This window comes from Silurus aristotelis (assembly GCF_946808225.1).
Source record: "Silurus aristotelis genome assembly, chromosome: 19".
Taxonomy (NCBI): Eukaryota; Metazoa; Chordata; class Actinopteri; order Siluriformes; family Siluridae; genus Silurus; species Silurus aristotelis.
In genome coordinates, this window is record NC_139592.1 from 21,187,391 (window position 1) to 21,198,700 (window position 11,310).

The 11,310-nt window shown below is 39.4% G+C and overlaps 1 protein-coding gene across 2 annotated transcripts in view; it reads right to left on the reverse strand.

Annotated features, from left to right (window-relative positions):
- The window catches only part of acap3a (ArfGAP with coiled-coil, ankyrin repeat and PH domains 3a), a 48,120-nt gene extending 37,329 nt beyond the window's left edge, over window positions 1-10,791 (reverse strand). Inside the window, exon 1 of one of the 2 annotated variants that reach the window (XM_083569642.1) lies at window positions 10,596-10,791. In XM_083569642.1, the coding sequence (XP_083425768.1) occupies window positions 10,596-10,642 (47 nt within the window). In that variant the 5' untranslated portion in view covers window positions 10,643-10,791. The remainder of the gene's footprint in view (window positions 1-10,595) is intronic. The other variant, XM_083569641.1, reaches the window with a different exon arrangement.
- Window positions 10,792-11,310: the final 519 nt, after the last annotated feature.

The window sequence follows — 11,310 nt, forward strand, 5'->3', positions numbered from 1 at the left end:
CTAAACCCAAATGATTACTCAAGTCTCAGAAGTCCTACTGAATGTCAATGAAGGCTAAAATGATTCACACCAAGACAGACGACTTCGATTAGTTTCTTTAATAATATTAATAACAACAGTATATTCCAAAATAATATGGTAAAATGACCTCCTCAAACCTTAATGCCTTTGTATCATGGCAGAGAAACTGTGAAGACAATGTGAAGAAAATAATTAAGATGTAAAGATTGCTGAACAACTGGCACTGCACCTGAGCCCCACCATACATTCTGCAGGTGGTGAGCCTTTAACATCACCTGCTGTGAGCAATGACTAAAGAAATAAGGCTGTCAATGCAGGTGTTATAATTGAGGTTCCACAAGGAAACGCTACACTTGAAAGGGTTTCACCTTCTAAAACCGAGACATGGTTTTAGACACCCAGAAGCAACCCATTCACCATAATGATGTGAGGGAAGACCCCTGGAAAAAAATTTGTGTCATAGGACCGTTTTTTTTTCTGTTTGCTAAGAGGCATTTGTAAACTGCAGTACTAAAGTGCAGCATCTTTTCACATTATGTCTTTTTGCACCAAATTATACATAGTATTACAAAATGTACACAATTTCAATAACTAGTTAGAACTGTACCTAGACAGACCCAAATACCAATTAAGAGATTCGATTTTAAAAATCTCTGGAGATACAATTTAAATTTGGTGGCTAAGTGATTGCTGAGGCTTATTTTTGCCTTGACTTACAATTTGGAATGGCAAAACAACAAGTAACACATGCTGGGCAGTCCTTACTATACTTGTGATTTAAATTAAGGCAAAATTGAGTCAAATGAAGTCAAATTTGGCCCCTAACATGCCCTGTTTCTTTCTCTATGCCTCCAAGCTTCAGATAAAAAAAAATGCTCAGGGCACTGCTGCCCCTGCTCCTGTTACAGTAAATGAATCAACACCTTCTGAGCAGTCAGAAATCAAAAACTTGAAAAGAAATACAAGTTAGAATAGCTGCGGAGGCTAAAAAATAACAGTCCAAACCCTCATTAACCACCCTACACAAGTCCAGACCATTTACCAGCAAGCTGACTCATTCAGAGAGGCCACAGCCCTACAGCACATCTGGTCAGTCAGATCCGTTCGAAAAGAAAAGCGTTCCATGTAGCTCGAGCAAAAGCTAATACATTTTAACAGGCAGACTGGCAGCACATCCTGCACTGGGTGAGAAAGCGCATGCACACACAGTCATATAGGTAATTGTTTCCAATAAGATGAAAAAACGCAGAGCTTGACCTGTAAGTGGACATTCTACCCCTCAGCATGGTCGTTCACCTCTTGACCCTGTGTGTGAGGGTGTGAGAACATGAAAGGGTACATCTGGTGCCAAATTAATAAATCTCCACCGGGCAAATGGATATGGTACACAATTAAACATCTTGAAGTTACTCCTATTTGATTAAGGGTGGGCCATCTATAAATAGCATTACTCATTAATTCTCACTATTAGGTTTTTTGGAACTCAGGGTTCCTGGTGGTCTAGTGGTTAGGATGCGGCGCTCTCACCGCTTTGATCCCCGGTCAGGGAACCAACCCCAGCCACTCTTAGTGCCGGTCCCAAGCCCGGATAAATGGGGAGGGTTGCGTTTGGAAGGGCATCCAGCGTAAAAACATGTGCCAAATTAAACATGCAGATGATCCGCTGTGGCGTCCCCTAACGGGAGAAGAGCTGAAAGAAAGTTTTAGTTCTTTGGATCTATTTTATCACGCATTATTTTTATATAATTCAACAAACGGCAACAGAAAAGTCCTTTGCTCTAGCTAGCAGAACTACCCCAAACTAAACCTGGCCAGTTCCTAAACTTTGAAAAACCTTTTGAAAAGTCTTTTAAAGACTTTTCAAAATAAAAAGTTTTTATCCACTCATAAATAAAAATGAACAACTGAATTTACAAAATGTAGTTGAGTAAAAAGTAAGATATTTGACTATGAAATGTAGCGAAGTTAAAGTGAAGTCTCAGCGAATGGAAATACTTCAGTAAAGTACAGATATGTGAAAATGGTACTTAAGTACAGTAACAAAACAGCTCGCTAGGAGTGACCACATCCTGAGAAACAAGAGTCTATACCAAGACAACTCAAGTCACATGATGAGGCACAATCCAATTGCCTTTTACTTAATAAACCGCATAAACGCACTCTGTGCCCTCAGGTCTTTATTTGTGCTGACTTTCCCCCTCAGTGGCCCTTTGTCATGTTGCAGGAGAGGGTCTATTGAGATAAATTAGCAGGCTGCTCAGATGTGGCAGTCTGCGCCGAGTGCTTTGTGTTCGATCGGACCAGCTATTCAGAGTCTGCCGAAACAGGAAGGACAGCCGGGCTTTACACGGTGCCCCCACAACAAAAGACTAAGACACATGACATCATTGGCAGAAGTCAGACAAGGATTCAGACGTTTCTTATTGATGGGAGAAAGAAACTACCCGTGAGGTGTCCACTGTTTTCCATACACAAGTGATATATTTTGGGGGATCATCATAAAAAATAAAAAAAAGTTTAGTGATCCCACTTTCAAAAGAAGTTAAATCGGGTAAAAAAAGAAGCTGCAAGAAAAGGGGGAGGGAAAACCAAAACAAGAAAAACTCAAAAATCAACAAGTAAGGAAGTCAAATTCTGAGTTTTGTTGCTTGCTCCAATTCCCCCACATAACACCATTAATTATCTCTGTTGTTTACTGGTACACGCAACTTCCAGATAGTTCTGAATTCCATCCTAAAAATGAAAAATTGGTGCATCACAAGACAGACGAACTCCTACCATATGGCTTTAGTTCATTTTCTAACCACATTAAAAATAATCTTCCTCTTCAAATATGCGCAGAGCTGCAAATCAAAGAGAAAAAGGGATTCAAAGCTTTGCTCAGATCCTCAGCCATACTGTAAAGCCTGCTCTCTTTTTCCCACATTCCCTGTGGCTTGCAAATCCCTCCGCTGCTTGGGAATGCTTCCTTTCAGACCCCTGAATCTAAAGGGATCCTCCAACCAGTACCCTGGAAATGAGACTGGCTATATGAATGTCAATGGACAAAGAAGCTGCAATTGATATTCAGAAAGATGATATCTTGGAAATATAGCGAGTTAAGGAACTGGGGGAATTAAAACGTTCTTCATGGTTATTAATTTAAAATAATTATTATTTCCAGGGTCACTGGGTTCTGGCTGGAACCAAGGTGATGTCTGTATGAGTCTTGATACATGTCTGTATGGGTTTCTTCAAGATTCTACCCAAAGATTTCTAACCACTTACCAAAAACATCCCTGTAGGTGAGCTACACCGGAATGTATCTAGTCCTCCACACGTTTAAAACCTGTTCTGAAAGAGAAACCCTGTGTTTCCAACACTTTAGGGGATTCCCTCAGAGGAACAACTCAAATAATCCCCTTTAGAGTGGTAGTTGGAACGTTTCCACCTTAGAAGCATAAGGAGCAATCACCTTGTTGCTTTGGAACTGGATATAAACAAATAGAATGTGGGCTAATGCACGATTATCCAAGGTATCCGACTTTAATATCCATTGTTTGCTGTCACCTTCTGTGGTCACCCCGAACAGACCAATTCACTAACACAACTAACGAGAGATCAGGTGGTCTTCCTTCTTCTCAATGTAACATTCAGAACCAAGTCAATGATCTGAACTGAATTAAAAAGGTTGGATTGAGATTGGAGATACAGTATATTGAAGACCACTGATCAGTCTTAACAATATATTATTATAACATTATGAGCGGTGAAGTGAATAACACTGATTATCTCTTCATCATGGCACCTGTTAGTGAATGGGATATATTATGCAGCAAGCGAACATTTTGTCCTCAAAGTTGACCTGATAGAAGCAGGAAAAATGGGCAAGGGTAAGGATTTGAGCAAATTTGGATAGTAGGACATTATAGCCATAATAAATAATAGCACAGTATTTGGATACTTAAGTAGATTTAAAGGTAAATACTTTTGTACTTTTTTTCAGTCAGGTGAAAGTTTAAAGAGACACTTTTCCTGGAGTCATATTTGAACTACTTGTCTTTAGTACATGCTTTGTGTACTTTGTCCACCACTGCTGGTTACTGGCTTTTTTAACACAAAAGATCATTCTGAGGAAACCCCAAGAAGGGAAACTCTGTGCCAAAGTGGCACTCAAAACAGTCAAGCTCAAGATAAACATTAAGCCAGAAATGGCAAAGATAATGAAGACAAATTATTTAAAAAAAAATGGTTTAACCTCCAACCAGAGCCTTGAAAAAATAAAAAATTTATAGATTTGCAGACTAATGTAACATGGTTTAAGTGTTGCAATCTGTATATCACAGTGTCACATACTGTAACCCTTCATTTTTTCCTGGTGATATTTTAGATATCATTACATAGCCGGTAACAATAAAAATTGCAAAGCATAAATCCTGAACTGAAATTAAACAAAATTATGCACAGCCGGGGGGGATGGGTGGGTGTCAGGGAAAATTCCAAATTTTCCAAAATTACATTACAATGTAGGCCTTAGAAGACAATAGTGAATAAACCCTTTGCTAGAGCACTCGTAAAAATCAGGGTCTCTCAAGAGTCATGAAACTTACTTAACTCCCATGTGGTGGTTCATTCATGTGTCTTTTTTTCCTCTCATGTGCTCATGATCCTGAGTCAGTAAGAAGTCTCATGGTGAAGAGGCCTCCACACATCCGGCAGCTGCCTCAGAAGGAGCTTGGCCAATGAACAGAGCCAGTTTCACAGCGGAGGAACATTAGGCCGGACGAGATACAGGGCAGACATGCATGGGAATTAAATAAACCTTGGGAGAGTTTGAGAGATTTTAAAGATCCTCTGTAAGTTTCTTATAAAGAAACCGAAGCTTGATTTATGACTAAGCGAACATGCTAAATACAGGATCTTTTTTTTTTTTTCTTCAGCTCGATCGATTTTGCAGCTGTAGAACCGTAACACTTGACGCTATAGTTGAGTTTTGACCACAACTACAAACACAAGAACGTTTAACTGTATGCTGTTACTAAGAGTCAGTGTGTGCGGTCATTCGTGCTGCAAATAGAGTCATAGGCTTCCTGTTACATGATTCAAAAATAGTTCAGGAAAAACTGCACATCAGTGCATGTGGCACACTTTTCAGCATTGCTATTGTACTATCCAGGATCCATCAGGACGTGCTTTTGGGCCCGTTTTTATTTTTTTACTACGCCTCGTCTATTGCTTTCAAACGGAGATAAACGAGACTCATGGGAATTTTCATGGGGATTTTTCCGTACTGAAACAGTTTGATTGAGTCTTACGATGCAATCAAACAGAAATTTCCTATTTCACTCTGAGGAATGTTCGAGGGCTTGACTCACAGGGTGACACAGCAGTCTTAAAAGAGGACTTACTAATAATATTTGATCAGGTGGCTCCAATCTGCTGGACGCCACATCTTTCAGCACCAGAATTATAACTAGAGAGGGAACGTTGGGGGATCCCGGAGGTTGTTATTACAGTCAGAGGAATTCTGCCATGTGCGCACCACGTTTTGAAAATGAACCCGGAAATCGAGGTTAAAATCATAAATTGATTTCGATTAGAAGTGTACGCACGTGTGTACCGAATGCAATTCTCGTGCGAAACATGGTTGCAATCTGAGTTTCCTCACGAACATGTTACATTTGTTTCGTTTTCACCTCACATTTTGAGCGCAGTGTCACTGTTCGATTCGTCCCGGGAACACGATTTGTACTGCGTGTTGTATGCGTGAAACAGCTGCCACTTCCTGTCATCGCCGATGTCTTGCGATATGGATTCGCCTCGCGTTTTATGTCCAGCTTTAAGAATTTCTCTTAAGAGGAAAAAATCCTGACAATTCCACACATCGAGGCAGTAAATAAATAATTAAATGAATGAAGGATGAAAGAAATAAATTGATTTATGAATAAATAACTATTTTGTGCGTTTCTTAAATGTAGACATTTGTTAAAGTATTTGGGAAAATCATTGAATGTTAAATGCAAAAAAAACAAAAAACACAAACACACGTATATACACACGTGTATTACCAAAATGGGGTCTAACACACGTGTTCTATTTTATTACTCAATTTAATTTGTGCCTATTTAATCGATGACTAAACGTAATCGATATATTTAAAAAGTCTATTGCTTTAATTAGATTTTATTGTTATATATTTTATTTGATTTTATTTAAACTAAGCAGGTGTTTTATTGAAAATTGTTTTAAAAACTGTTGATGTTCACAAATGTTAATAATAATAATAATAATAATAATAATAAACAATGTTGATTCAAAAAACAACAAGCGATTTTATGTTTTTGCATCTCTTTCCTCTAAACTAAACCGAACCGTGACTTAAAAACGTACCGAATAGTGAATTTTGTGTACCGTTACAACGAATTTAGTCACACAAAAAAAACCCTGTCCAATCCAAGGATGTGTTCCCTCCAAAATTTCACAAAAGAACAAAAAAAATCCCATTGAGCCTTCGGTCCACTTTGGAAAACCAGATCCAGCCTGGAAGTCAGTTTAAAAAGAAATCCTCACCAAGACCTGGCACAGATCAAACCAGTCTTATGAATTAACATTAATAAAGAGGTCGTTTGAGGTAGAGTGTGAAAGCACCCATGCAGTTACCACGCTCAGCATGCGCTGTCACACGAAGGAAGCGGAATACATTGAGCATTATGAACGAAAGCAGGCTTTTCTTTCCTTTCGTTCGTCTCTACCTCCAGGGATGTTATGTAACGGGTTTTGTTGCTTTTACCTCCCTCATAAGATCTAATGCACCAGGCTCCTCTCAAGCTGCTTGTTTGGTCTGGAAACATTTTCGACAGCATTATGAAACTCGAGTTATGGGGTTTTCTTGAAATCGACTCGGCACCAGACTAAATACCAAAAAAACCAAAACAACACTGCTTATAAAAATCAGGGCGTCAACCGGCCACGTTTGATCGTCTTCCCGGGACCAAAGAAAAAATAGTTGCAAACTATTAAAGAAGCTCAGACAGAAAAAAAGGTGTCCATGGACAGCCATTAAAGAGCAGATTGAGAAATGGTTATTTCACACATAAACATGAGTAGGTTCCTGTAAATACCTTTTGCTCTACAGGCCTCAGATACACAGCCAGATGGCAGCCATTACTGCGAGTGAGTCTGGAAGTCTTTGATTTGGAGGAAAGATGGTATCTGCTGCTTTGCTCTTACACACTCTCACGGCAGAACACTCACTCTCGCTGTATCTTTCACACATGCTGCTGTGAAGGGGATGTGGCTGCAAAGGAATGCATCCTTTATTTGTCTAACCTCAGCCGCACGACCTGTAGAGTCAGCCCAGTGCACCAGACTCCCCAATGGTTCTTTGCTCCACGTCCATCTCCTCAGTTGATGGGGTTGAACGGTTTTGGGGTTTTCTGGTCATTTGGTTGGAATGTGTAAAACTACTGTTACTTCAATTAAATTACTTAAATACAAGTCACCAGTCTAAAAATCGACCCAAGTAAAAGTACAAAAGTAGCAAAATTAATACTTTTTTTAACTGCAGGGGGACAAAGATATAAACTATTACCTTTGCAAATTAAAGAGCAAGAACAAAAAATCTATAAAATATCTCCAGTTATAATTTTATTTGTGATTATGAGAGAAATCGCAAATGCAAATCCAGAATTCAAACAACTTTCGTTTCGACAGCATTTCACTTTCAGCTGAGTCCGCATCACCATTGTCTGAATTCAGTCTCCTTCTTTCTTTCTTCTTTTACTCATCAACCAATCAGTGCAGTCGTTTCTGCACGCAATTTTGTCCCCCTTTCATTATAATTTAGAAAGAAAGGATATGATTTAAATTGTAATTAAATCCAATACTCCAAACAAAACATACTGAAGTAAGTCAAATTACAGATTTTTTAAAAGTAGAAGTACACAAAAAAACTGCTCGACCACAGTAACGTCGCATGAGGACGCATGTGCATCGGACATTTTTCAAGCGATCCACATAAAACGTCTCTTAAAAAGGCCATTTTTCCATACATTTAGGGATTTTCTTTTCCATGGCGGTAAAATTACAATGAAAAAGACCATTAAGTGCAGGCCCTGGGTAACTTCCAAGAATAAGAGTAAACATCTCGTCTTCGAAAAGGTCCGACAGACTGTATGTCCTTGCACACACACACACACACACACACACACACACACACACACACACACACACACACACACACACACTCACACTAACCTCCTTCCAGTGACCATATACACAGAGTGGTTCTCGCTCAGTCATTGGGATTCCCGCAGACGAAACCCAGCATGACTTTCCTGCCAAATGTTCCGTTTTTGTACCGAGAGGAAACGCATCTATGTTTTCCACATGCAAAATTTAGCCAGAAGTATTTCCAGTTTAACGCAAGGTTGAAATCGCAAGGCCACATATCGGGCTCCTAATGTTTAAAGGCAAACACTCTGTGACAAAGTACTTGAACTGAACCGTGTGTCCACCTGCAAGCAGTGCAAAAGATGAGAAGAAAAAGAAATGTCCTTTATAAATGTTTAAAACATCTACCGATCAAGGAATTCTTTCATTCCCAGTTTGATGAATTGTTTTCTGATCTTTTGTACATTTTCTACACCCTCCAATATCAGATGTCTGAGAATAGACGATACTTCATAGAGAGCTAAGAACGATGTTCCACTAAGTGGCTGAGTCGTCTGTCTGAAAGCTTCTGCCTAGTCTGGAAAATTATTCAAATCAGAGGTGGGTATGTGCAGGATGTGATGGCAGGATGATAAGAGTGGTAGATGCATCGTCAATTAAACAAGGCAGTGGGTTTAAAAGAGAAATTTGAGACCAATGTATTGCATTGAATCAGAGTGTCTGTCAATTCTATATCAAACTGGCACTTTCGTTTCCAGTCTTTTCCTTAAAAAGCAATGCTTTGGACACCTTACAAGGATGTTCAGTTCCCGCTACAAAAGGATGGACACCCTGAGGTGGACCCAGGACCCAACTGAAGAGACTATATTTACTATTATGGCATTTGACAGATGCCCCCGAATCCAGAGCAACTTACAGTTATGTCCTGAGCAGTTGAGGGCTAAATGCCTTGCTCAAGGGCCCAGCAATGGCAGCTTGGTGGTGCTGAGATTTGAACTCATGACCTTTCGATCAAAAACATCTTAACCACTAAACTTCCCGTATATCTCCCAGGAACATCTGAGGCTCTTTCAGAAAAGAGCCAGAGCGACTTACAATTATGTCCCTTTATACAAGCTATATAAGCTGTTCAGAGTTAAGGGCCTTGCTCAAAAGCCCAGCTTGATGGTGCTGGGATTTGACCTCCTAACCTTTTGATCAGATGTCAAAGATCTTAACCGCTGGGTTACCACTTCCCATATATTTCAAAGGAGCATCTGGAGAACCAGAATACATGGTTGGGAAAAGAAACCTTCTCAGTTTGTTGCCATGCACTTTGATCACCAAAATGAAAACAACTTGAACGAATGAATAAATGTAATAAGGAACAGATAGACAAACAAATTAATGAATGCTCCCTCAAGCACTCTGAACTTCATGAACAAAACATTTGACATACTCTGATGGGCTTTGCTACATGAATTCACCTGATGACAACTTTCAAGCTTCAACCAAATGGAATTTGAAGCATTTCGTATTCGAAATTGAACACCAAGAAGCGTTTTATCCATACTTCTATGAGCGACCACATCATCGTTCCACTTCTCGTACTGAGGGTCTTAGAATACAGAGAAGGTCTCACAACTCTGCCTGGGCTTCCTGTCCTCATGGTATTCACTCTTCTCTATTCTTTTCATCCCCTAACATAAACTGCCCCATTAGCCTTCGGGTCGCATTACACATTTGAACACCAATACCTTTATTCAAAACGGTGTTATGACGTCATAACACGCAGGTTACACCACTAGCTATAGATTGCGTGCACAAATGAATAAATGTTGCTATGAATGACACAACCCGACCATAAAACAAAGGTATTAAAACGATTCTCTGCTTCTAGGGCTTTGTCAAATCTATTTTCTGAACAAAAGAAAACTTTCGGCGCTAATTAGCGTCGGATCTAATTAAAATAAAAATTCCAAGGTGCGTTCAAGAGCGCAGGAATCAGCAGTAATGAGACCATTCCGTTTATTGTAATCATCCAGCAAGGACTACAGGTTGTTGGGAACAGGATTGGAGGAGCATTTTGTTCTCATTTCATTTTAAGGACACAGATATAAAAATAGCATTCCAGGATTTTATGCTAAAATAATGATAATAATAATAATTTGTAAATATACGATTGGACTCTAAACCCATGAGAATGTCAGACACGCAGTGAACAGTGAACGCTCCTCCAGAACTGGATCTGTTATCCTGGACGTGTACGTTTACAAATAAATAACAAATAAATAATATAAATAAATAATAATAATAATGAAAAAAAAAAATACCAACAACAATAGAGGGGTATATAAAATGAGAAATCCAAATCGCTAGCAGAACCAATGACATCATGTAAATGTAAATGTATAAATATATAATTATTCGAAAAAAAAACCGACCTAAAACGGGGTGAATCTTTGAGGCAGTCTTCAAAATCCACCGTCATGTTGGTCCTCCTTTTTTTTTTTTTTTTTTGTTTAAAGAATAAATTGCATTGCAGCAAAAATACAACAGAGAGAAAGGAAAAGAGAATGAGTGGAGATGAAGAAGAGCAATCCTGAGTGAGTCTGTATGAGCCGGTCTACAGGAGTGGAGGAGGAGCAGGAGGAGGAGAAGAAGGAGGAGGAAGAGGAGGAGGAGTGTCACTTGCAAGACCAGAGCTTAGCGGCTTTACAGGCGCAGACTGAGAGTCAGGGAGTGTCGCTAAAATGTCAGCTCTGTTTGAAAACGTCAAAAGAAAAGGCGTGCACATCCATGCATCTATGCATCCATCCATCCATCCCTGCATCCATCCATGCATCCATCTATCCACCTATTCAACAATGAACACAGATAATGTGGTGATAAAAAATGAATATGAGCGAGACGAGCGAGCCGGTGGCGACTGTGGCGAGAAAAAAGCTCCTTAAGATGGCATAAGAAAGAAACCATGAGAGGAACCAAACTCAAGAAGGGAACCCATCCTCATCTGGTTTGCACCGAATGTCCATTTATTGCAGATATACAATGTTGATCTATCTTAATCATCTTAATCTTGCTGCAGATGCACTTTGAAAGCTCTGAGTGTCTGATCAAGGATGTAAAAATCTTAGTTGTTGTACGTCTGCACTACAA